The sequence below is a fragment of the Larus michahellis genome, chromosome 31 (genome assembly GCF_964199755.1).
Source record: "Larus michahellis chromosome 31, bLarMic1.1, whole genome shotgun sequence".
NCBI lineage: Eukaryota > Metazoa > Chordata > Aves > Charadriiformes > Laridae > Larus > Larus michahellis.
Genome location: NC_133926.1, coordinates 233,101 through 257,823, shown reverse-complemented (window position 1 = coordinate 257,823; position 24,723 = coordinate 233,101). Strand labels below are relative to the sequence as shown.

The 24,723-nt window shown below is 67.9% G+C and overlaps 3 protein-coding genes across 7 annotated transcripts; 2 read left to right on the top strand and 1 right to left on the bottom strand.

The window, feature by feature from the left end:
* The first annotated feature begins 1,267 nt into the window (after positions 1-1,267).
* RNASEH2C (ribonuclease H2 subunit C) lies at positions 1,268-2,836 on the top strand. The gene is made up of 4 exons (XM_074568014.1): positions 1,268-1,454; positions 1,961-2,085; positions 2,231-2,350; positions 2,682-2,836. The coding sequence occupies exons 1-4, from the start codon at positions 1,313-1,315 to the stop codon at positions 2,733-2,735; spliced, it is 441 nt and encodes a 146-aa protein (XP_074424115.1). The 5' UTR covers positions 1,268-1,312; the 3' UTR covers positions 2,736-2,836.
* On the bottom strand, positions 2,837-16,399 carry KAT5 (lysine acetyltransferase 5). Of its 5 annotated transcripts, none has more exons than XR_012584692.1 (14): positions 16,289-16,359; positions 16,106-16,167; positions 15,469-15,537; positions 14,106-14,242; positions 12,452-12,643; positions 10,561-10,641; positions 9,428-9,502; positions 7,669-7,917; positions 6,927-7,016; positions 6,695-6,835; positions 6,014-6,102; positions 4,793-4,952; positions 4,151-4,232; positions 2,837-3,065 (listed from the first exon to the last, which is right to left on the bottom strand). XR_012584692.1 is itself a non-coding variant. In XM_074568010.1 (14 exons), exons 1-14 carry the CDS (start codon positions 16,298-16,300, stop codon positions 2,931-2,933), a joined length of 1,584 nt encoding a protein of 527 aa, XP_074424111.1. In that variant the 5' UTR covers positions 16,301-16,368; the 3' UTR covers positions 2,837-2,930. The 5 variants fall into 5 exon arrangements, 4 of the variants coding, with proteins under 4 accessions (XP_074424111.1, XP_074424109.1, XP_074424113.1 ...); XM_074568010.1 differs by having other exon boundaries at positions 6,009-6,102; positions 16,101-16,167; positions 16,289-16,368; XM_074568008.1 differs by having other exon boundaries at positions 6,009-6,102.
* Positions 16,400-16,518: 119 nt separating this feature from the next.
* Positions 16,519-24,315, top strand: RELA (RELA proto-oncogene, NF-kB subunit). The gene is given in 13 exon segments (XM_074568007.1): positions 16,519-16,615; positions 16,857-16,910; positions 17,022-17,170; positions 17,381-17,529; positions 18,472-18,563; positions 19,246-19,374; positions 20,358-20,462; positions 21,245-21,265; positions 21,268-21,392; positions 21,394-21,457; positions 22,684-22,764; positions 23,319-23,405; positions 23,676-24,315. Coding segments are annotated over 13 exon segments (1,650 nt in total). The 5' UTR covers positions 16,519-16,605; the 3' UTR covers positions 24,260-24,315.
* The last annotated feature ends 408 nt before the right edge of the window (positions 24,316-24,723 follow it).

The window sequence follows — 24,723 nt, the reverse complement described above, 5'->3', positions numbered from 1 at the left end:
GTGACAAGGCATGGCGGGGTGTGACGGGGCGTGACAATGCGTGTCGGGACGTGACAGGGCACGTCGGGGCATGGCGGGGCATGACGGAGTGTGACATGGCATGATGGGGCGTGTCGGGGCGCGTCGGGGCGTGACATGGCATGGCGGGGTGCGACGAGGCCTGTTGCGCGGTGCAACGGCGTGTCCTGGCGTGTCGGGGCAGGACGTGGGCGCGACAAGGCGTGGCGGAGCGTGACAGAGCATGAAGAGGCGCGGCGAGGCGTGACGGGGCATGACGGCGTATGGCGAGGCATGACGGCGTACGATGAGGCATGATGGTGTATGACGAGGCATGATGGCGTACGACGAGGCATGATGGTGTATGACGGGGCATGACGGCGTACGATGAGGCATGATGGTGTATGACGGGGCATGATGGCGTATGGCGAGGCATGACGGCGTATGACGAAGCGTGACGGGGCGTGACGGGGCGTGTCGGGCTGTCACGGGACGTGTCGTGAACATGGGGAGCGCAGAGTCCGTGTCTGTCCGTCTGTCCGGCCCGGGGCGGGGGGCTGGGGGCGGGGACACACGGACATGGGGGTCTCAGGGGGACTCCATGGGGCTGGGGGGGGGGCCCTGTGGGGCTGGGGTGGGGGGCTGTTGGGGTCCCATGGAGGAATCTGTGGGGCTGGGGGGAGGAACGGGGTGGCCATGGGGACTCCATGGGGCTGAGGGAGGGATACGGGGCAGGGGGGGTCCCTGTAGGGCTGGGGGAGGACGTGGGGGCCCATAGAGGAATCTGTGGGGCTGGAGGGGGGTAATGGGGGGGCCATGGGGGGGTTCCATGGGGGATGTGTGGGGATGGGGGGGGGACATGGGGGTAATCTACGGGGATGGGGGTGCGTGGGGGGGTTCCTGTGGGGCTGGGCAGGGGGCATGGGGATCCCATGGGTAATCCATGGGTCAGGGTGTCCCTGTGGGGCTGGGGGGAGCCATGGGGGTCCTATAGAGGGATCTGAGGGGGGCCCTGTGGGGATGGGGGGGGAAAATGGGGGTCCATAGACAGATCTGTGGGGCTGGGGGGGTGGACATGGGGGTCCCGAGGGGAATCTGTGGGGCTGGGGGGGGGGAATATGGGAGGTCCTTGTGAGGCTGGGGGGGACGTGGGGGTCCCATAGAGGGATCTGTGGGGATGGGGGGGGAGGCCTCCATGGCGCTGGGGACAGACCCCGCCCAGAACTACAACTCCCATCATGCATCGCGCTCGCCCGTCACGTTTAACTTCCGGCGCAGTGGCTCTCCCTCCACTTCCGGTTCCGGCGCCGCCGCCATGGCGGCAGGGACGCGGCTGCGGGCGGCTCCCGGCGCGGCCCGGCCCCGGCTGCCGGTCCAGCTCCTGCCCTGCCGGGTGGAGCGCGACGGGCCCGCGCCCGTGGCCGCCTTCCTGCGTGTCCAGCCCGGCCCCGGAGGCGGTGAGCGACCGAGGGGGATTCCGGGACCTCGGGTGTGGGGGTAGGGGGAGGCTCTGAGGGGCTGTGATGGGAGGAGGGGGTTCCTGGGGGGCTGGAAGGGGCCTGGGGGGCACCGGCGGGGCTGAGGAGGGAGCCCGTGGTGCTTGGGGGGGGGGCGGCTGGGGGCTGTTGCGGGATGGGAGAGGGGGGAACCGGAGGAGCCCGTGTAGGGCTGACGTGGGGGTCTGTGAGGGTCTGGGGGGCCAGGATGGGAGAGCGCGGACCCGGAGGGGGCCTCTCGTGGGGTTGGGGGGGCAGGAGTTGGGGGTGTCTATGAGGCTGAGGGGGGTGTGTGGGGGAGGCTGCTGTGGGGCTCGGGTTGTGGGGTGGGGGGTTGTGGGGCACTCTATGGGGCTGGGTGAGCGGGGCTGTTTGGGAGGGGGCGCCATATGGGGCCGCTATGGGGCAGGTTTGGGAGCACTGAGTTCCCCCTTCTGGTCCCCCCGGCGTCTCCCCCCGACCCCCAGAGCTGTGGGCCTCCTTCCGGGGGCGGCGCATGGGGGGCCGGGAGCTGCCGCTGCCCCATGGCTACCAGGGGTTGCTGCTGCGGGAGGAGGAGCAACCCCCCTCTGGTAACGAGGGAGACCCCCAGGTGAGGCTGCCCCACATGTGAAGGGCAGAGCCCCCCCCTCCCCCGTGGTGTAGAGCCCCCCGTGCTGCTCCCCACATCCCTTTTTATGGGGCAGCTTGTGCCCCCCCCCCTTGCCCTGCGCTGATCTCAGACCTTTGTCCCCCAGGACCGGTGGGTGACGGTGACAGGGACCTTCGATGCCATCACAGACTGGGGCGCTGATGCTGTTCCTCCCCCCGGCGGGGGGCTGGCCCTGGCGCTGCAGTGGGGGCCCATCGCCCACGCGGTGAGTCCCGGGCACCAGGGGCTGCACTTGCGGGGCCAGGATGCCTGGGTCCTTGGGTTGGGGGTGTGGGGGGGGATCCAGGGTCTGCACCTGGGTGGCCTGGATGCTGTGGCCCACACTTATGGGGCCCGGATGGCTGGGACCGTGGGTGGTTGGGGCCTGGGATGTCCCCGTGTGTGCACTTGGGGGGCCTGGATATCTGGGTCCACGCTTGGGGGGCTCAAACGGCTGGCTCTATGGTGGAAGGAGGGCAGGGGAGGTCCCTGGGCCCACAGTTATGGGGCCCGAACGCCTGGGTCTGCCCCCCCTTCACCCTCTTCTCTCCCCCCAGATCCACGCCCCCGTCTCCGAAACTGAGGACAGCGGGGAGGAGGCGGAGCCCTGACAAGCCCCGCCCACTCGCGAAGCCCCTCCCAGGGGGCGGAGCATCTGTAAACCCCGCCCCCACCCCCCCCCCCCCCCCCAATAAAGGAGCCAGAGCCGAGACCCAGGTGACGATGTTTAATTACCGGCTGGGGGGTGGGTGGGTGGGGATGAGGGGGCGTGGCCTGAGTGGGTGTGGCCCCGGGGGGGCGTGGCCTCACCACTTGCCCCGTTTGCTCCAGTCCTTGGGGGTGAAGTGCAGGCACTTGGCGTCGATGCGCAGCACCCGCTTCAGCATCGCCCGCTCGTGGCCCTCCACGATGTCCTCCGACAGCGTCAGGATGTACTGGCCCTGCAGGGGGGCACCCAGGCGTCCGGGGAGGGGACCCCGACATCCACGAGGGGACCCAGGTGCCCAGGAAGGGGAACCCCGGCTTCCACGAGGAGACCCAGGCGTGCGAGACAGGGACCCTGCCCTCCAGGAGGCCCCCCACCCTTGATGCCCCCGAGGGTTGCGGTGCTCCAAAGGGGAGTTGGGGTCTCCCCCAGCCTTTTGGGGGACCCACGTCATCTCCTGTCCCCTTCTCCCAACCCAGGGGGACCACAGTGTCCGGGAGAGGGACCCTGATGTCCAGGAGGGGGACCTAGGTGGCCCCCCACCATGATGCCCCCGAGGGTTGTGGTGCTCCAACGGGGAGTTGGGGTCTCCCCAAGGCTTTTGGGGCACCCGGGTGGTCCCCAGGTGTCACCCAGGTGTCGGGTGGTCCCCTACCCCCCTCCCACATCCCAGGGGGACCCCAGCATCTGGGAGGGGCACCCAGGTGTCAGGGAGAGGGACCCTGGTGTCCAGGAGGGGGACCCAGGCATCTGGGTGCGCCCCCACTGTGATGACTCTGAGGGTTGTGGTGCTCCAAAGGGGAGCTGGGGTCTCCCCAAGGCTTTTAGGGGGACACAGGCGTGCTGGTGGCCCCCCCTCCCCCAGCCCAGGGGTACCCTGGCATCCACAAGGGGACCCAGGCATCCGGCTGGCCCCCCCACCACGATGCACCCATGGGTTGTGACGCTCCAAATGGGAGTTGGGGTCTCCCTGAGGCTTTTTGGGGGACCCAGGCATGGTGGTGGCCCCCCTCCCCCACACGCGGAACCCAGGCATGCCCTTGTCCCCCCTCCCCCATCCCAGGAGGACCCAGGCCTCCGGGTGCGCCCCCCCCCCCGCCATGATGCCCCCGAGGGTTGTGGTGCTCCGAGGTGGACTTGGGCTCTCCACAAGCGTTTTGGGGGGGACCCAGGCTTGGTGGTGGTGGTGGCTACCCCTTGCCCAACCCGGGAGAGCTAGGTGTGCCCCTGCCCCCCATCCCTCCCCCCGACCCCAGGGGGACCCCGGCGGCGGGGGGGGGACCCCGGCGGCGGGGGGGGGACCCCGGCGGCGGGGCGCACCTTGTAGTAGTTGATGAGGTTGAGGTACTGGAGGGTGGAGATGACGTCCTCCTTCTTGATGCTGGTGATCTCGCTGATCTCACTGGGGATGATGGGGGGGGGGATTTGGGGGGGCTGTGGGGGGGGGGAGGCACCCCAAGACCCTCCTCATTCCCCCCCCCCCCCCCCTTCCGTTCCCATCCGGGTCCCCCCGAGGCCCCCCCCCCACCCGCAAAGGAACCCCTAAAGGCTTCGGGAAGGGGGCGTGGCCTAGGAGATATGGGGCGGGGCTTAAGGGGGTGGGCGGGGCTTGGGGGTGGGTGGGGGCTTAAGGGTTCCAACCCTGTGCCCGGCTGGTGGGGGCGGGGCTTGTCCAGAGGGGGCGTGGCCTGAGAGAAGGTGGGGGTGTGTGTCCTGGGAAGTGGGCGTGGCTTCGGTCAGGAATAAACAAGGGGCGGAGCCTAAAGAAATGGTGCGGGGCTTAAAGGGGCTTGAATGGCCTGGGGCGGGGCTTAGTGCATGGGGGGCGTGTCCTCGGGAGGGGGCGGGGCCAGGAGGAGCAGCCAGTTCCCCAGTGGCTGGGGGGGTGTGGCCTTGGGGAAAAGGGAGGGGGCGGGGCTTTGGATAAAGGGGGCGGGGCTTCGAGGGGAGGGCGGGGCTCACTTGATGGTGATCTGGGGCCGCTCCCCGCCCTCGGCCTTCAGCCCCATGAGGATCTCCAGGATGGTCTGGGACCAGTAGCTGCGGTACGAGAGGAGCCCCAGGTCCGACAGCGGCTTCTCGGGGGTCCCCGTCTTCCCCTCCACCTTGGAGAGCTCGTAGCCTGCGTGGGGGGGGTGGGGGGGTGGCATGTGTGGGGCTGGACGGGGGCCACCCCACCCTGCCCCGCCCCTCCCCGCCCACCCCACCGAGGGGGTTTGGGGTTGCCCCCTCACCCCCAGGAGCCTCTGCAGGGTCTCGGGGGGCAGTTTGGGGTCTCCCAGGGGGGGTTTTGCTCCCTCTCAAGAAGGATTTGGGGGTCCACTGTTAAATTTTGGGGTGTCCTGGGGGAGTTGGCCCCCTGAGAGGGATTTTGGGGTCGTGTCCCACCCCCCACCCCCTGCCCACAGCGGGGTTTGCCCCACAGAAGGGGTTTGAGGTGGCTCCCCGCCTCCAGAAGGGTCTGCAGGGGCCCTGGGGGGCATTTTGGGGTTTCCCAGAGCATTTGGCCACCTGCCTGGGAGAGACTTCGGGGTCCCATGGTTATTTTGGGGTGTCTCGAGAGGGTCTGGTTCCCTGACAGGGTTTTTGGGGTCTCCCTGGGGTTTCCCTCCCCTCCCCAAACGGGGTTTGGGGTTGCCCCCCACCCCCAGGAGGCTCTGCAGGGTCCCCAGGGGGCATTTTGGGGTCTCCTCGGGGGTTTTGACACCCCCTGGGAGGGTTTTGGGGGTTCTCCAGTGTATTTTGGGGTGTCCCAGGGGGTGTTGGCCTCCTGAGAGGCTTTCTGGGGTCCCCCCCCGGGGGTTTTGGGGTCCCTTGGTGCATTTTTGGGGTACCCCAAGGAGGTGTTGACCTCCTGGGAAGCTTTTCAGGGGATTTTGGGGTCCCTCGAAGTAATTTTGGGGCTTCTGAGTGGGCGTTGCCTCCTCCCCCAAGGGCTTTCAGGACATTTAAAGGCGATTTTGGGGTCCCCAGGGGGATTATTTCCACAGCCCACCCCCCCCAGCTTTATCAGAGGAGTTTCAAGCGTCTCAATGGATGTTTGGGGAGGGAACAGCTGCCTTGGCGAGGGCTTGTGGGGGGGGTGTGTGTGTGTCACTGGGGGTTTTGGGGTGTCCCCAGGGATTTGGGGGTGTCCCTGGGGGGGGTGGGGGGGTGGAAATGCGGGGGGGTCGCTCACTGAACTCGATGAGCAGTTTGCCGTAGCCCCGACGCTGGTAGGGGGGGAGGGTGAGGATACAGGCCACGTTGTAATCCTCCGTCGACTCCTTCTCCTGCAATCGCCCCCCCCCCCCCGGCAAAATCAGCTGGGACCCCAAAACCCCCCAGGGGCGCCCCCAATTTTCCCTCCCCGCCCAGGGACCCCCCCTCCAACCCCTTCCCAGGGACTCCCCGGTTTCCCCCCGAACTCCCCCACTACTGTTCCCCCCCAGGGACCCCCCAAAACTCCCTGGGACCTCCCCCCTGCCAAATCCCCAGGCACCCCCAAAAGCCCCCCCAAGACCTCACCCTTGTGGGGGTCTCCCAAAAACCTGCTGAGCACCCTAAAATCCCGGGCACTTCCCACCTTCCCTTCCCCACCCCTCAAACCCCTCTGGGGACCCCCCCCAGATTCCTCCTGTCCCTCAGGGACCCCCAGGATTTTTGCCCACCCCCCAAAACCCCCCCACAGGACCCTTCCCTACCCTTTTAATCCCCCCTCCCTTACCCCAGGCCCTGCCCCCCCGACCCGTCCCCAGCCCCCCAAGCTCCCTACGACCCTTCCTCCCCCAGGGCTCCCCCACATCCCCTCCAGCTCCCCCCAAACCCCCTCAAAGCCCCCTTTTAACCCCCCCCCCACGCCCCCCCAGGCCCTCCCCCCCCGACCTTGGAGAAGTAGCCGACGATGTGGAAGCCCTTGCAGTCGTACTCCGTCATGACGTAGAAGAGAAAAGGGTCGGTGTCGTAATACAACGTCTTGTGGTCCAGGAAACACTTGGCCAAGAGGCAAAGGTTCTGGGAATAACTCTGGGGGGGGGGGGGGTGTCAGTATTTAGGGGAACCCCCCCAGGACTCCTCTGCCGCCTAGGACACCCCCTGCCCCCCAGTCCCACTTTACCTTGTTCTTGCGGCCGTCGATCTCGAAGAAGGAGATGGTGCCTTTGCGATAGATCTCGTTGCCCGGGGGGTGTCGCAGGTCGCATTTGGTCTGGGGGGGGGGCCAAAAAAAAAAGGGGGGGGGGTGAGGTGTGAATTGGATCCCTGGGAAGGGTAAATTGTGTGTGTGGGGTTGTCTGAGGGGGGGTTAAATCTGCCCTGGAGGGCGTCAGTGTTACCCCGGTGGGGGCAGATCAACCCCTGGGGGGGTCAGTGTTATCCTGGGGGTCCCTGAGCTTCCCCGGGGGGGTCCCCAATCCGCCTTGGGGGGTTCAGTGTTACTACAAGGGGTTCAGTGCCCCCCCAGACCACCCCACGGAGGGCAGATCCACCCCAAGGAGAGTCCCCAGTCCCTTTGGGGGGGTCACTAATCCCCCCAGGGGGGTCCCCAATCCATCCTGAGGGGGCTCAGGTCTGCCCTGGGGGGTTCAGTGTTACCCCAAGGGGTTCAGTGCCCCCCCCAAACCACCCCAAAGAGGAGAGATCCACCCCACAGAGGGCAGATCCACCCCAAGGAGGGTCCCCAATTGCCCCGGGGGGGTCCCCAATCCGCCTTGGGGGGTTCAGTGTTACCCCAAGGGGTTCAGTGCCCCCCCAAACCACCCCACGGAGGGCAGATCCACCCCAAGGAGAGTCCCCAGTCCCTTTGGGGGGGTCCCCAGTCCCCCCGGGGGGGGTCCCAAGGGTGGCGGGGGGGTCCCTACCAGGTGTCGCTGGAGGCAGCGCAGGCTGTGGCCGTACTTGAGGCAGAACTCGCAGAGGTAGAGGACGGGCAGCGCCGTCAGCTCCTGGGGGTAGGGGGAGAAGTACCAGGGCTTGAGGCGGTGCCGCCCCAGCTCGATGCACTCGATGTTCTTCATGCGGGTGACGATGTCGTCGTGGCTGCGGTCCGACACCAGGCTGCCCGTCATCCGCGGCGCCGAGGGGGCTCCGTCCGACGAGTCTTGGGAGTCCTGGGTCGGGGGAGGAGGGGGTGGAAATCGGGGTTACCCCCGTCCCTGAGACCTTCCTGCCCACCTGAGCCGCGCTTCTGCCTCAGTTTCCCTGCTTTAAGGTTGGTTTCGTTCCCTTCTCTTCCTCTGGGTCCCTTCTCCTGCCTCAGTTTCCCCATTTCCAGGCTCCTTTTCCCCATTCCTGCCCCAGTTTCCCCAGTTTAAGGTGAGTTTTTCTCCTTTCTCGGCCCCGTTTCCTCTCTCCTGCCCCAGTTTCCCCATTTCCAGAGTGTTTCTGCTCTCCCCTGCCCCAGTTGCCCCAGTTTAAAGGTGGGTTTCCTGTTTTTTCTGGCCTCGTCTCCCCTCTCCTGCCCCAGTTTCCCCAGTTTAAGGCTGTTTCTCCCCTTCCCTGCCCCAGTTTCCCCAGTTTAAGGCTGTTTCTCCCCTTCCCTGCCCCAGTTTCCCCAGTTTAAGGCTGTTTCTCCCCTTCCCTGCCCCAGTTTCCCCAGTTTAAGGCTGTTTCTCCCCTTTCCTGCCCCAGTTTCCCCAGTTTAAGGTTGGTTTCCTTCCTTTTCCTTTCTCTGGTTCCCCTCTCCTGCTCCAGTTTCCCCATTTCCAGGGTGTTTCTCCTCTCTCCCGCCCCAGTTTCCCCGGTTTAAGGTTGGTTTTCATCCTTTTTCTGGTGCCATTTCCCCTCTCCTGCCCCAGTCCCCCCAGTTTAAGGCTGTTTCTCGCCTTCCCTGCCCCAGTTTCCCCAGTTTAAGGCTGTTTCTCGCCTTCCCTGCCCCAGTTTCCCCAGTTTAAGGCTGTTTCTCCCCTTTCCTGCCCCAGTTTCCCCAGTTTAAGGTTGGTTTCCTTCCCTTTCCTTTCTCTGGTTCCCCTCTCCTGCTCCAGTTTCCCCATTTCCAGGGTGTTTCTCCTCTCTCCCGCCCCAGTTTCCCCGGTTTAAGGTTGGTTTTCATCCTTTTTCTGGTGGCCCTTCCCCTTTCCTGCCCCAGTTCCCCCAGTTTAAGGCTGTTTCTCCCCTTTCCCGCCCCAGTTTCCCCAGTTTAAGGTGGGTGAAGTTTTTTCCTGGCCCCGTTTCCCCTCTCCTGCCTCAGTTTCCCCGTTTCCAGGGTGTTTCTCCTCTCTCCGCCCCAGTTTAAGGTAAGTCTCCTCCTTTGTCTGGCCTCGTTTCTCCTTTCCTGCCCCAGTTTCCCCAGTTTAATGTTGGTTTCTCTCCTTCTTCTTCTCATTTCCTCTTTCCTGCCTCAGTTTCCCCATTCCCAGGGTGTTTCTCCTCTCTCCCGCCCCAGTTTCCCCAGTTTAAAGGTGGGTCTTCTCCTGTTTCTGCCCTTCTTTTCCCCTCTCCTGCCTCAGTTTCCCTATTTCCAGGCTCCTTTTCCCCCCTCTCCTGCCTCAGTTTCCCCGTTTCCAGGCTGTTTCTCCCCCCGTCCCCCCCCTCTTTGCCCCCGGCCCATGGGAGCTGGGCAGCCCCATCCCCCCAGTGTCCCCCCCTGCCTCCATGTCCGCCCCCCCGTGTCCCCCCCACCTCGTCGGTGCCCAGACAGGCCGATTTCCTCTTGCGTCCCGGCTGGGCGGCCACTGCCCGGCGAGCGGAGCCGTTCTGCAACGAGGGGGGGTCAGCAACGTCCCCGCCACCCCCCCCCCAGGGCCTGGGGACCCCCCCCGAGGGGCTGGGGACCCCCCCAGTGGCCCTAAGACCCCCCCCCCCGCCCCCGGGTTTGGGGACCCTCCCAAGGGATGGGAGCCCCTCCCCAGGAGTCAGGGGACCCCCCCAGGGTTTGGAGACACCCCCAAAGTACTGGGGACAACCCCCCCCAGCAGTCAGCCCCCCCCCAAGGGACAGGCAACCCCCCGAGGGAGTGCGTTCGGGGGCTACTGGGAGGGCTGGGGGGGGTTACTGGGAAGGGGGGGTTGCTGGGAGGGGTTACTGGGAGGACTGAGAGGGGTTATGGGGAAGAGGGGGTTACTAGGACGAGCTACTGGGAAGGGGGGGGTTACTGGGAGGGCTGGGGGGGGTTACTGGGAAGGGGGGGGTTACTGGGAGGACTGGGGGGGGCTACTGGGAAGGGGGGGTTACTGGGAGGGGTTACTGGGAGGGCAGGGGGGGGTTACTGGGAGGGCTGGGAGGGTTACTGGGAGGGGTTACTGGGAGGGGGGGGTTACTGGGAGGGCTGGGAGGGTTACTGGGAGGGGTTACTGGGAGGGCTGGGGGGGGTTACTGGGAAGGGGGCCGTTGCTGGGAGGGGTTACTGGGAGGACTGGGGGGGTTATGGGGAAGGGGGGGTTACTGGGAGGACTGGGGGGGGTTACTGGGAAGGGGGGGGTACTGGGAAGGGGGAGGGGGTGCTCCCAAGGGGCACTTGTGTTAATAAGCGGTTACTGAGCAATTAGTGTTTGGTTACTGGTGTTACTGGTTAGTTACTGGTGTTACTGGTTGGGTACTGGTTAGTTACTGCTGCTTCCAGTTAGTGAGTCGTTGGTTACTGGTTGTTTACTGGTGTTACTGGGTGTTTTATCGTTTTTCCCGAGAGGCTACTGGTTTTACGGGGCAGTACTGGGGAACGATTGGTGCGACTGGGATTGTCCCAGTTGCTACTGGTGCGAACGCGAGGTCGCCACCGGCCGCGTACTGGTGTTACTGGGAAGCCCCGCGCTCACCTGGGGGAAGACGGAGGCCTGCGAGGTCTCGGTGGCGGCGGGGACGGGGGTGGCGGGTGACACCACCTCCACCTTCCGCTTCTGCAAGGACACCAGTCGGTCCCTCCCAGTCCCTCCCAGTAAGGCCCAGCCCTGCTGCTGGGGGGGCAACTGGGAGCAGGAAGAGGCTCTGTTGCCCCTCCCCAGTGCTCCCAGTATCACCCCAGTGCTCCCAGTATCACCCCAGCAGCCCCCCCCCGGTGCTCCCGGTAGCCCCTGGGTGTCCCCAGTATCACCCCAGCAGCCCACCCCCGTGCTCCCGGTAGCCCCTGGGTGTCCCCAGTATCATCCCAGTGCTCCCAGTAGCCCCTAGAGGTCCCCAGTATCACCCCAGCAGCCCCCCCCGGTGCTCCTGGTACCCCCTGGGTGTTCCCAGTATCACCCCAGTGCTCCCAGTATCACCCCAGCAGCCCCCCCAGTGCTCCCAGTATTGCCCCAGTAGTCCCTAGAGGTCCCAGCAGCCCCCACCCCCCACCCCCAGTGCTCCCAGTATGGCCCCAGCACAGCCACGGGGATGGGGACACCTGGCTGGGGAATGGGGGCAGCGGGGGCCGTGGGGACAGTGATGGGGACACTGGGGTGCTGGGGAGGGACACGGTGGGGGGGGACCATGGGGACAGAGACCTAAGGGGGATGGGGACAGACCCAGGGACCAAGTGGGGACGGGGACAGCAGAGGGGACCGGGACAGGCACAATGATGGGGACCCTTTGGGGACGGGGACAGGGACAGGGACCCACTGGGGACAAAACCAGACACCCGCTGGGGACAGGGACAGTGACGGGGACCCCTTGGGGACAGGGACAGGGACCATCTGGGGACACGGATGGGGACCAGTTGGGGGACAGGGACCTGTTGGGGACAAAACCAGACACCCGCTGGCGACAGGGATGGTGATGGGAACCCTTTAGGGACGGGGACAGTGACCCGTTGGGGACAAGAACCCCTTGGGGACAAAACCAGGGACCTGTCAGGGACAGGGACAATGGCAGGGACCCTTTGGGGACAGGGATGGGGACCCATTAGGGACAAAACCAGACACCCGCTGGGGACAGAGATGGTGATGGGGACCCGTTGGGGACAGGGACCCACCGGGGACAAGAACCCCTTGGGGACAAAACCAGGGGACCCGTTGGGGACAGGGACCCTTTGGGGACAGGGATGGGGACCCACGGGGAACAAAACCAGACACCACTGGGGACAGAGATGGCGATGGGGACCCATTGGGGACAGGGACAGTGACCCATTGGGGACAAGAACCCCTTGGGGACAAAACCAGGGACCTGTTGGGGACAAGTTCAGTGACAAGGACCCACTGGGGACAGGGACCCGTTGGGGACAGGGACGGGGACCCGCTGGGGACAGGGACCTGTTGGGGACAAAACCAGGCACCCACTGGGGACAGGGACAGTGATGGGGACCCGTTGGGGACAGGGACGGTGATGGGGACCGTTTGGGGACAGGGACTGTTTGGGGACAGGGATGGGGACCCACGGGGGACAAAACCAGACACCACTGGGGACAGAGATGGCGATGGGGACCCATTGGGGACAGGGACAGTGACCCACTGGGGACAGGGGCGGGGACCCACTGGGGACAAGAACCCCTTGGGAACAAAACCAGGGACCTGTTGGGGACAAGTTCAGTGACAAGGACCCGCTGGGGACAGGGACCTGTTGGGGACAGGGACGGTGACGGGGACCCGTTGGGGGACAGCGATGGTGACAAAGCCCCTCCAGAACCAGGGGCTGCCATGACGGGGGGGGATGGGACCGGGGGCAGGGTGGGGGGGGGGGCCACCACGGGACCTGTCAGGGGACGCCCTGGGGACAGTTGGGGACCCTGGGGGTTACCGTGGGGCGCTGGCCGCCGGGCGGGGGGGCCGGGGGGGGCTCGGCCTCGCTCTCCTTGGGCAGGTGAAAGCGAAGGGTGATCTGAACCGGCACCGGCACCGTCCCTGTCCCCGACCCCGGTGGCCCCGGTGGCCCCGGCAAGCTCTTCCCGCTGGCGGGGGCCGCCGGCAGCGCCAGGTCCAGGCTCTTCCTCTGCGCCGGGAGGAAGAGGAGGCGTTTAGGGGGACGTGGGGGGGACGCGGGGACGAAGCCACCGCGTGGCTTTGGGGACAAACCCAAGGGCGGTGGCCCCCCCCGAGCCGGGAATCCCCTCCCCACCCCCGCCCCTGCCGCTTTGTCCCCGGTGGATCCCCGGTGTCCCTTCCCCGGGTGGCAGGGATGTCCCCAAGGTCCCCTAAGGGGGGGTTGGGGATGTCCCCGAGGTCCCATAAGGGTCCCCAAGGTCCCACAGAGGGGTGGGGGATGTCCCCAAGGGTGTGGGGTGGCCCCCGGGGGTGGTGGTGGTGCTGGGGGGGTGTCTGGGGATGTCCCTTGGGTCTGGGTGTCACCACCGCCCCCTCCCAGGGGTGTCCCCAGGGTTGGGGGTGACATGGGGGTGGCCCTTGACTCTGGGTGTCCCCAACAGCTCCTGGTGTCCCCACGGGACCCGGGAATGTCCCCCCCGCCACGGGGGGAGGCTGGGCGTCCCCACTCCCCCCCCCGAGGGAGTCTGGGGATGTCCCTCGGCTCCGAGTCTGTCCCCAATGGCTCCGGGTGTCCCCTCCTGGCTCCAGGGCTGTCCCCTGGCCATCACGTCCCCACGGGGCCGTCCCCTGTCCCTGGTGTGTGTCCCCAGGGCTGGCTCCTGTCCCCACGCTGTCCCTCGTCCCTGATGCGTCGTGTCACCCCCCCCCCCGAGCTGTCCCGTCCCTGGTGTCCCTCTGGGATTGTCCCCCGTCCCTGGCGTACCCTCCACAAGGCTGTCCCTTGTCCTTACGCTGTCCCCTGTCCCTGGGGTGTCTCCCTGGGGCTGTCCCCACTGTCCCCACACGGCTGTCCCCTGTCCTCACGCTGTCCCTCGTCCCGAGTATTTGCCTCCCTGGGGCTGTTCCCGGTCACTGCTGTGTGTCCCCAGGACTGTCCCCGTGCTGTCCCTGGTGTCCCCCCAAGGCTGTCCCCTGCCGCCACACTTCCCTGTCCTACTGCGTGTCCCCAAGGCTGTCCCCTGACCCCGCTGTCCCCCCTGTGCTGTCCCCTACCCCTCGCTGTCCCCTGTGCTTAGTGTCCCCCTGTGACAGTGCACAGTCCCCACGCTGTCCCTTATCCCTCGTACGTGTCCCCAGTGCTGTCCCTGGTGTCCCCCCCACGGCTGTCCCCATAGCTCCCCACGGCTGTCCCCATGCTGCCTCTGGTGTCCCCCACATCTGTCCCCTGTCCCTGGTGTCCCCTACAGCCCCCCCCCCCAGCTGTCCCCTGTCCCCACGCTGTCCCTGGTGTCCCCTCAAGTCCGTCCCCTGTCCCTGGTGTCCCCCAGGGCCACTTTCTGTCCCCACCTCCCCTCCATCTCTCGCCCCAAACTACAACACCCCTCCCCAGATCGCCCCCCCTCTCCCCGGGACCTGTCCCTCCGCCATGTCCCCAAGCTGCCCCCGATGTCCCCAAGCTGTCCCCTCACCGGGTCACGCTCAGGGGAGCCGGGCCGGGAGCCGGGCAGCCCGTTCTTGGTGGGCGTCTTGGCCTCCTTCCGCGGCACCTGCACCCGCTTCAGGTCCAGCCGGTCGTGGGTCACCCATTCGTCCAGCCGCTTGTTGACTGGGGACACCAGGGAGGGGGCACAGGGTGACGATGGCATCCCCATGTCCCCCCATAGCTCCTTCCTGGGTCCGCCCCCCGCCCCCCCGTAGCCCTTCTGCATCCCCTCGTAGCCCCTCTGTGTCCTACTGCAGCCCCTCCCCGTCCCCACCCTGCTCTGGGGACACTGGGAGGGACACATGGGGGTGACAGGAGGTTGCTGGCACCTCTAGGACCCCCCCCCCCCCGCCATGTCCCCTTCGTGTCCCCCCATAGCCCCTCCGTGTCCCTGCCCCACACTTGGGGACACCAAGGGACACACATATGGGGTGACGGGGGGGAACGGTCACCGCTAGAACCCCCCCATGTTCCCTTTGTGTCCCCACCCCACTCCTGGGGACACCAAGGAACATTGAGGGGGTCACATGGGGTGACGGGATGGCAACTGTCACCCCCAGAACCCCCCCCCGTCCCCTCCATGTCCCCCCCACAGCCCCTGAATGTCCCTTCTGCGTCCCCTTGTAGCCCCTCCACGTCCCCACCCCACTCCTGGGGACGCTGGGGAGGACAGCGGGTGACAGAGGGGAGGCACTGGCGTCCCCAAGCCCCCTCTTTGTCATCCGTGTTCCCCCCCCCAGCCCCTCCATGTCCCCCTGCAGCCTCTCTGTGACCCTGCCCTGCTCTTGGGGACACTGGGGGGGGGGTGTCAGTGGCACCCCCCAGTCCCCCATAACCCTGCCACGTCCCCTCCGTGTCCGCCCTGAAGCCCCTCCATGACCTTGTCCCACACGGGGGGGGGACGCTCAGGGTGACGGCAGGGGGGGTGCTGGCAGCCCCCAGCCTCCCCATAACACCTCTATAGCCCCCCCCCATGTCCCCTCTGTGTCCCCCCCCATAGCCCCCTGCCCCTGAGGACACTAAGTGGGGGGGCACAGGGTGACAAAAGGGGTGCTGCCACCCTCAGGGCCATACCCCCCCCCTCCCATAGTCCCTCCGTGTCCCCACCCCACCCTTGGGAACACTGTGGGGGGGACACACAGAGGGTGATGGGGTGGGGGGGTGTGTGCTGACACCCCATGCCTCCCCCCGTAGCCCCTCTGTGTCACCCTGCAGCCGCTCTGTGTCCCCCCCCCCGCCCTTGGGGACACAAGGCGGGAGGGGGGGTGTGCCCCCTCCGTCCCCGTGTCCTCCCCCCGTGTGTGTCCCCCCCGTGTGTCCCCCCCGTGTCCCCGTGCCCCCCCACTCACAGTCGATGTAGTGGACGTAAAACAGCTTTCTCCCGCTGATGTCCTTCACGCTCAGGATCTCGGCCAGCGCTGGGGTCGGGGAGGGGGTGTCACCACCCCCCTTTTGGGGACAGTCCCCCCCCCCCCCCCGGGGACACCCAAAACCCCCTTGGGAACCCCCCCCGACACCCCCCCTCCCCAGCCTGGGCTGTGCCCCAAACCCCCCTCTTGCCCCCCAGAATGTCCCCCACCCCCAAACGTCCCCAAACAGCCCTGGGGACCCCGCGGTTCCCCCCCCCCCCCCCCCAAAACCCCCTTGGGACTCCCTGATCCCCCCCGCCACAGGCCCCGCCCCTCCCCGCAGACCACGCCCCCTCCCCAAAGCCCCGCCCCTCTCCAAAGCCCCGCCCCTCCTCACCGATCCCCCCCTCCCCTCCTTCCCTCTCCAGGCCCCGCCCCTCCCTCTCCACCCGGGCCCCGCCTCTTCTCCCAGGCCCCGCCCCTTCTCCCAGCCCAGCCACTCAGGCCCTGCCATCGTCTCACAAGCCCCGCCTCCTCCCTTCGCGCCACCCCGCCCCTCCGCGCAAGCCACGCCCCCTTCCCCCGCCCCTCCGTCCAGCCCCCGCCCCCTCCAAGCCCCGCCCCCCGCTCACGCCACTCATCCTCGTTGTCCTGGTTACGGCGCAGGACGGGCAGGCGGCAGCCCTCGGACACCTCCCCCTGCCGGGTTGGTGGGGGGGGAAGGGGGGCAGCGTCAGCCCAGGAGGGTCCGGGGAGACCCGAGGGATCCCCCCGACCCGGGGAGGGTCCCCGTTTGCCCCCTCCCCGCCCCCCAACTCACCACCTCCGCCATTCTCCCGGCCTCCGCTTCCGGGCCGCCGGACCCACTTCCGGCATTTGGCCCACGCCCCTTCCTGCTCCTCCGGGGGAAGCGAGGAGGCCACGCCCCCTTTCTCCCCGCCCCCCCCCCCGGCGCGTGCAAAAGAAGGGGGCGGGGCCTTCCCGGCAGCCCCGGTGACGTGGGGCGGCGGCGCTTCCGCAAGCGGCGGCGCGATCGTGTCGCCTCCCCCGCCGCCCCCCCCCCCCCCCCGCCCCCCCCGGTGGCCCCGGGATCCCCCCCCCACCCCCGGTGTGTGTGTGTGCACGCCCCCCCCCGCCATGGAGGACGGTGAGTGCCACCCCCCCGCCCTGCTTTTGGGGGGGTTTCCCCGCTTTTTCCTCCCCCCCCCCGTCAGAGGCGGCGGAGGCCGTCAGTAGGTTCCAGGGTTAACGCGGGAGCGAGGCCGCTTTAAGGAGGGTGGGGGCACGTTAAAAGTGGCGGGTGGGGGTGGGGGGGGGCGGGGGAAGGGCTTTGGGGGGGGCCCCCGCCCCTTAACGTCACCCCCCGCCCCTCTTTTTGTCACCCCCAGTGACCCCCCCGGATTTTCTGCCCTTCCTCCTGCAGCAGGACTGGGGTGCGCAGGGTGAGTGCGGGGGGGGGAGGTGGTGGGGGGGGGTGTCTCAGCCGGGGCCTGGGTCCCCTGAGAGTGGGGGGGGGTGGGGGGTGTCTCACCCGCGCGCCTGGGTCCCGGCAGAGCCGGGGGGGGCCGCCCCCTTCGTGGAGATCCTGGAGCAGCCGAAGCCGCGGGGGATGAGGTTCCGCTACAAGTGCGAGGGGCGCTCGGCCGGCAGCATCCCCGGGGAGCACAGCACCGACACCACCAAGACGCACCCCACCATCCGCGTGAGTCCCCCAGTATAAACCAGTATGAACCCGCGCCAAACCCCCTGCCGCGCACCCTTCGCCCCCTCCTAGAGACACCCCCCCCCCCAGCGCCCCCATCCCCAGGAAGCTCATCACACACCCCCCCCAAACTCCCCCCCCCCCCCCCCCCATCCACTTAACCCTCCCAGTATAAACCAGTATAAACCAGTACGTTTTTCCTTACCCCAGGTGAACAACTACCAGGGCCCGGGGCGGGTGCGGGTGTCGCTGGTGACGAAGGAGCCCCCCCACCGCCCCCACCCCCACGAGCTGGTGGGCAAGGACTGCCGGGACGGCTACTACGAGGCCGAGCTGCCCCCCGAGCGCAACATCCACAGGTGCCGTCCCCCCCCCCGGCCCTGCACGCGCGGGGACCCCCCAAATATATGGGGTGTGTCGTGTCCCCCCCCCCAAGACTCCTGAGTCCCCCCATTTACGGGTTTCCCCCCTCCCCCCAGACCCCTGGGTCCCCCAATATATGTGGTGTCCCCCCCCAATGACTGGGTCTCACCAATATATGGGGTGTCCCCCCCCAGTGACTGGGTCTCGCCAATATATGGGGTGTCCCCCCCCCCAGGACACCTGGGTGTCCCCCCCCCAGACCCCTGGGACCCCCCAATATATGGGGTGTCCCCCCCCAATGACTGGGTCCCTCCAATATATGGGGTCTCCCCCCCCCCCAGGACACCTGGGTGTCCCCCCCCAGACCCCTGGGTCCCCCAATCTAGGGGGTCTCCCCCCCCCAGGACACCTGGGTGTCCCCCCCAGACCCCTGGGACCCCCATTTATGGGTGTCCCCCCCCAGACCCCTGGGTCCCCCAATCTAGGGGGTCTCCCCCCCCCAGGACACCTGGGTGTCCCCCCCCCCAGACCCCTGGGACCCCCATTTATGGGTGTCCCCCCCCCCAGGCCCCTGGGTCCCCCAATATAGGGGGTCTCCCCCCCCCAGGACACCTGGGTGTCCCCCCCAGACCCCTGGGTCCCCCCATTTATGGGTGTCCCCCCCCCCAGGACGCCTGGGTGCCCCCCCCCAGACCCCTGGGTCCCCCAATATAGGGGGTCTCCCCCCCCCAGGACACCTGGGTGTCCCCCCCAGACCCCTGGGTCCCCCCATTTATGGGTGTCCCCCCCCCCAGGACGCCTGGGTGCCCCCCAGCCCCGGACGCCTGGGGGACCCAGGCGTCCGGGGCTGGGGGGCACCCAGGCGTCCTTGGGGGGGGGGGGGGAACACGACACCCCTCCAGATCTGTGGGGCCTGACCCTTTTCGTTTTGGGGTCAGTTTCCAGAATTTAGGGATTCAATGCGTGAAAAAACGGGAGCTGGAAGCGGCCCTGGCCGAACGGATCCGCACCAATAACAACCCCTTCAACGGTACTGGGAGTTACTGGGAACACTGGGAGGAGGCCGGCGGGGGGGGTGGGGGGGTGGGGGGGGGCGGTTGCTGGGGGGGGGCATTGGGAGTTACTGGGAGGGTTTTGGGGGGTACTGGGAGTTACTGGGAGCGCTGGGAGGGGGGCACTGGGAGGGGGAGGAGGGGTTTCTGGGGGGCATTGGGAGTTACTGGGGGGGTTACTGGGAGGGACCAGGGGTTACTGGAGGGGGTTGGGAGGGTTACTGGGAGCACTGGGGGGTCCCTGAGGGTGCTGGTGGTGTTACTGGTGGTTACTGGGAGCACTGGGGGGTCCCTGGGGGTGCCGGAGGGGGGTTACTGGTTGTTACTGGGAGCACTGGGGGGTTCCTGAGGGTGCTGGTGGTGTTACTGGTGGTTACTGGGAGCACTGGGGGGCTCCTGGGGGTGCCGGGGGGGGTTACTGGTTGTTACTGGGAGCACTGGGGGGTTCCTGGGGGTACTGGGGCTGTTACTGGTGGTTACTGGAAGCACTGGGGGGGCTCCTGGGGGTGCCGGTGGTTCCTTGGGGTGCCAGGGGGGTTGCTGGGGTTGCCGGGGGCTGTTACTGGTGGTTACTGGGAGCAGCAGGGGGGTGGTTCCTGGGGGGTGCCGGGGCGGTTACTGGTGGTGACTGGTGGTGACTGGTGGCGGGTGTCCCGGCAGTGCCGGCGGAGCAGCGCGGGGGCGAGTACGACCTGAGCGCGGTGCGACTCTGCTTCCAGGTGTGGGTGCGGGGACCCGGGGGGCTGCGCCCCCTCCCCCCCGTCCTCTCCCAGCCCGTCTACGACAACCGTGAGTGGCCCCCCCACACGCCCCCCCCCCAGGCACCTAGAGCCCCCCCAGACCCCCCCATAACTCCCCCTATAGCGTCCCAGGTCCCCTATAGATCCCGAATAACCCCCCCCATAACCCCCCCATAGCCTCCCAGGCCCCCTTTAGCCCCCCCAGACCCCCTATAACCCCCCCCATAGCCTCCCAGGCCCCCTATAGCCCCCCCAGACCCCCCCATAGCCTCCCAGGCCCCCTATAGCCCCCCCAGACCCCCCCATAACCCCCCCATAGCCTCCCAGGCCCCCTATAGACCCCCCATAACCCCCCCCATAGCCTCCCAGTCCCCCTATAGCCCCCCCAGACCCCCCCATAGCCTCCCAGGCCCCCTATAGACCCCCCATAACCCCCCCCATAACCCCCTATAGACCCCCCATAACCCCCCCCATAACCCCCCCATAGCCTCCCAGGCCCCCTATAGCCCCCCCAGACCCCCTATAGCCTCTCAGTCCCCTATAGCACCCCCCCAGACACCCAGAGCCCCCCTAGACCCCCCACAACCTCCCCAACCCCCCTATAGCCCCCCCTAAACCCCCCCCAACCCCACCCAATCCCCCCATAGCCTCCCAGCCCCCCTATAGCCCCCCCACCCCCCCTTTAGCCCCCCCCAGACACCCAGAGCCCCCCAGCCCCCCTCAGAACCTCCCCCATAGCCTCCCAGACCCCCTATAGGCCCCGCCAGACCCCCCAGAACCTTCCCCACAGCCACTCAGACCCCCCTATAGCCCCCCGGACCCTCCCCATGGCCCCCAATGCCCCCCCCCAGCCCCCCTGTAGCTCCCCCAGGCCCCCCCTTGTGCTACTCCACGTGGCTATGGGTCACCCGTGTCACCCCGTGTCACCCTGTACGACCCCGCGTCACCCTGCGTGGCCCTGTGCCGCCCGTGTGACCCCGTGTCCCCCCTCCCCGTGTCCCCCCCCCCCCCGTGTCCCCCCCATGTCCCCAGGGGCCCCCAGCACGGCCGAGCTGCGGATCTGCCGGGTGAACCGGAACTCGGGGAGCTGCCGGGGGGGGGACGAGATCTTCCTGCTCTGTGACAAGGTCCAGAAAGGTCAGGGCACCACGGGGGACACCCCCCGGACACCTGGGTCCCCCCCCCCCCCAAAACACCAGCTGTCCCCCCCCCCCCCCCCAACCTGCTGGATGCCCTTGGATGCCCAGTCCCTCCTGAATTGCTGGGAGCCCCCAAACATCGGGGTCCCCCTCAAACTCCTGGGTCCCCCCCAAACTCCTCCTGGGTCCCCCCCCAAACTCCTGGGTCCCCCAAAAACTTCTGGGTCCCCCCAAACGCTTGGGTCCCCCCCAAACTCCTGGGTCCCCCCTAATGCTTGGGTTCCCCCTCAAACTCATGGGTGTCCCCCCCCAAACATTGGGGTCTCCCTCGACCTCCTCGGTTCCCCCAAATCTCTGGGTCCCCCCCCCAAACACCTGGGTCCCCCCCAATGCCTGGGTCCCCCCCCCCGAACTCCTGGGTCCCCCCCCGCAGACTCTTGGGTCCCCCAAATCCTGGGTCCCCCCAATACCTGGGTCCCCCCAAATCCCTGGGTTCCCCCCCCAAACTCCTGGGTCCCCCCCCAGACTCTTGGGTCCCCAAATCTCCAGGTCCCCCCAAATCCCTGGGTCCCCCAATGCCTCGGTCCCCCCCCCAAACACATGGGTCCCCCCAAATCCCTGGATCCCCCCCCCGAACTCCTGCGCCCCCCCCCCAGACTCTTGGGTCACCCAAATCTCTGGGTTCCCTGGACTCCTGGGTGTCCCCCGGGACGCCTGGGTCCCCCCCAGGGGGTACCGTCCCCCCCGACACTGACACACCCCCCCCCCCCCCCCCCGCAGAGGACATCGAGGTGCGTTTCTCGGCGGAGGGCTGGAGGCCAAGGGCTCCTTCGCGCAGGCCGACGTCCACCGCCAGGTCGCCATCGTCTTCCGCACCCCGCCCTACCGCGAGCCGGGGCTGCGCCAGCCCGTCACCGTCCGCATGCAGCCTCCAGCGGCCCTCCGACCGCGAGCGCAGCGAGCCCATGGACTTCCGCTACCTGCCCCACCAGGGTACCGCCACGGCAGGGGGGGGACACACACGTGCACGGCCGCCACCCGCTGGGGGCACCTGGGGCACCTTGGGTCCCCTTGGGCGCTCCTGGGTCCCCTGGGGGGCTCCTGGGTCCCCTTAGAGCACCCCTGGGGTCCCTTCTGGCACCTCCTTGGGGGGCTCCTGGGTCCCTTCTGGCACCCTGGGGGCACTCCTGGGTCCCCTTGGGGGGCTTCTGGGTCCCCTTAGAGCACCTTGGGGTCCCTTCTGGCACCCTGGGGGCGCTCCTAGGTCCCCTGGGGGGCTCCTGGGTCCCCTCAGAGCACCCTGGGGTCCCTTCTGGCACCCTGGGGCACTCCAGGGTCCCCTTGGGGGCTCCTGGGTCCCCTTTTGGCACCCTGGGTCCCCTCTAGCACCCTGGGGTCCCTTCTGGCACCCTGGGGTGCTCATGGGTCCCCTTGGGGCACTCCTGGGTCCCCTTGGGGGGCTCTGGGTCCCCCTTAGAGCACCCTGGGGGTCCCTTCTGGCACCTTGGGGGGTACTTCTGGGTCCCCTTGGGGTACTCCTGGGTCCCCTTTTGGCACCCTGGGTCCCCTTAGGACACACTTGGGTCCCCTTGGGATGCTTCTGTGTCCCCTTCTGGCACCCCAAGGGTCCTCCTGGCTCCTTTTTTGGCACCCTGGGGTCCCTTCTGGCACCTCCTTGGGGGGCTCCTGGGTCCCCCCTGGCACTCCGGGGTCCCTTCTGGCACCCTGGGGGCGCTCCTGGGTCCCCTTAGAGCACCCTGGGGTCCCTTCTGGCACCCCGGGGGTACTCCTGGGTCCCCTCGAGGTGCACCGGGGTCCCCTTAGGGCATCCCCGGGTCCCCTTTTGTCACCCTGGGGTCCCTTTAGGACACGCTTGGGTCCCCTCGGGATATCTCTGGGTCCCCGTCTGGGGCCCTGGTCCCTTTAGGGCACCTTTGGGGCTACTCCCGGGTCCCCTCTTGGCACCCCTGGGGACACGCCTGGCTCCCCCGGGGGTCACTGGTGTGGCTGAGGGGTCACTGGGGGCGAGTGGGAAATGGCTGGGAGGGGAATGGGGGTGACTGGGAGGGGAATGGGGGTGACTGGGACTTCACTGGGTGTCGCTGGGAAGGGGTTGAGGTGGCCGGAGGCAACTGGGAAGTTCCTGGGATGTTCCTGGGCTGTTGCTGGAGGGGGGCGACCGGGTGTTACTGGGGGGTAACTGGGGGTTGCTGGTGCAGGGGACCTGCAGTGCATCGAGGAGAAGCGCAAACGCACCCGCGAGACCTTCCGCTCCTTCGTCCAGCGCAGCCCCCTGCCCGGTGGGGCACGGGGGGGTCGGGGGGGCCCTGGGGGGGGGGGGGGTTGAAGGTCTCTGGGGGTGGTCCCTGAGGGGGTCCCGGGGTGGGGGGGGTGGGGGTGTCCTGGAGGGGTATTTGGGGTCCCTGGGGGATATTTGGGGTTCCCTGTGGGGGGGTCCTTTGGGGGGTATTGGGGTCTGGGGAAGGGTATTGGGGTCCGGGGGGGGGGGGGGGTGTCCCTTGGGGGGGTATTTGGGGTCCCCAGTGGGTTGTTGGGGTCCCCGGGGGCTTCTCTGGGAGGAAATTTGGGTTCCCGGGGCTTATTTGGGGTCCTTGTGGGTTTTCAGGGTCCCTGGGCCGGGGGTGTGTGTGTGCGCTGGGGGGGTTATTGGTGTCCTGGGGGGGTATTGGGGTTCTTGGGGGGGTATTGGGGGTCCCTGGGGGGTTCTGGGGGGTATTTTGGGTCCCTGGCGGGGTACTGGGGTCCCTGGGGGGGGTTCTGGGGGGTATTTTGGGTCCCCGGGGGGGGTCCCGGGGGGGGATTAGGGGTGCTGACATTTTTCTCCCCCCTCCAGGCCCGGTGCCCCCTGAGCCCCGGCCCCCCCGGCGCATCGCGGTGCCCTCACGGCCCTCCCCGGCCCCCCAGCCCCCCCCCAGCATGGGTGAGCCTGGGGGGGTGCAAATAGGGGGGTGGGGGGGCGGTAAATGAGGGACAGAAAGGGGGTGGGGGGCAAAATGGAGGGGGGGGGCAGTGGAGGGGTGGGGGTGCAAAAGGGGGTCTGGGGGGGGTGGGGAGCAAAAAGGGGTGCTGTTGGGGTTGGGGGGCAAAAGGGGAGTGGGGGCAAAGGCGGGGGGGCAAGCGAGGAGGTTGGGGGGCAAAAGGGGGGGGTCGAGCAACTCCCTCACCCCTGTGCCCCCCCCCCCCCCCCCAGCTCTCCCCCCAGCCCCCTCCTTCTCTTTCGGGGGGCCGGGGGGGCAGTTGGGGGGCCCCCCCCCCGAAGCGGAGCCCCTGGCCGAGGCCTTGCTGCATCTGCAGTTTGAAGAAGGAGCCCCCCCCGCGGGAGGGGGGGGCAACGGGGGGGGGGGAGTCCCCCCTTTGGATTTCGGGGCACTTCTGGGGGACCCCCCTTTCTCCCCCCTCGATACCATCAACGCTGCCGATGTCCAGCGCTTGTTGGGCCCCCCCGAGCCCCCCCCGGCTTTTGGGGATCCCCCCCCGGATTTTGGAGGGGGCGCTCCTGATTTTGGGGGGGTCCCCCAAGATTTCGGGGCCCCCCCCATGCTGATGTCGTACCCCGAAGCCATCGCCCGGCTGGTGCAGAGTCAGCCCCTGGGGGGGGGGCCCGAAATCGGGGGGGGGGCCCAGTTAGGGGGGGGTGTTCCCCAGTTGGGGGGGGGTCCTGAGGTGGGGGGGGGGCCCGATTTGGGGGTGGGGGCCCCCCCCGAGGACTCGCTGCCTTCCCTGGGAGACCTGGACGACTTCAGTGCCTTCCTTGGCCAGTTCCCCTCCTCCTAACTGGGAGGGACTGGGCGGTTACTGGGGGGCTTCTAGGGCGGGCTGGGGGGCTACTGGGAGTTACTGGGAGGCTTTTAGGAGGAATTGGGGGGTTTGGGGGGGCTACCGGGAGGCTTGTAGGAGTTACTGGGGGGCTTCTAGGGGGACGCCGAGGGGCTACTGGGAGTTACTGGGAGGCTTTTAGGAGGAACTAGGGGGGTTGGGGGGCTACTGGGAGGCTTCTGGGCAGGGCCGGGGGCCACTGGGAGGGTTCTAGGGGCCACTGGGAAAGCTGGGTGGTTACCGGGGGGGCTACTGGGAGTTACTGGGAGGCTTTTAGGAGGCACCAGGAGTTTGGGGGGCTACTGGGAGGCTTCCAGGCAGGGCTCGGGGGGGGGGGGGCAGTGGGAGTGCTGGGTGGCTACTGGGAGGCTTCTGGGAGTTACTGGGGGGGCTACTGGGAGGCTTCTAGGGATGATGGGGAG

What these genes read in the sequence shown, in the direction of transcription:
- RNASEH2C (XM_074568014.1), top strand. Translation starts at nt 1,313, where the DNA reads ATGGCGGCAGGGACGCGGCTGCGGGCGGCTCCCGGCGCGGCCCGGCCC. An exon ending in GTAACGAGGGAGACCCCCAG is followed by an intron (nt 2,086 to 2,230) that starts GTGAGGCTGCCC and finishes TTTGTCCCCCAG; the next exon opens with GACCGGTGGGTGACGGTGAC. An exon ending in GGGGGCCCATCGCCCACGCG is followed by an intron (nt 2,351 to 2,681) that starts GTGAGTCCCGGG and finishes CTCTCCCCCCAG; the next exon opens with ATCCACGCCCCCGTCTCCGA.
- KAT5 (XM_074568008.1), bottom strand. Translation starts at nt 16,344, where the DNA reads ATGCCGGAAGTGGGTCCGGCGGCCCGGAAGCGGAGGCCGGGAGAATGG. An exon ending in TTACGTCCACTACATCGACT is followed by an intron (nt 14,243 to 15,468) that starts GTGAGTGGGGGG and finishes TGGTGTCCCCAG; the next exon opens with TCAACAAGCGGCTGGACGAA. An exon ending in TCGACGGCCGCAAGAACAAG is followed by an intron (nt 6,836 to 6,926) that starts GTAAAGTGGGAC and finishes CCCCCCCCCCAG; the next exon opens with AGTTATTCCCAGAACCTTTG.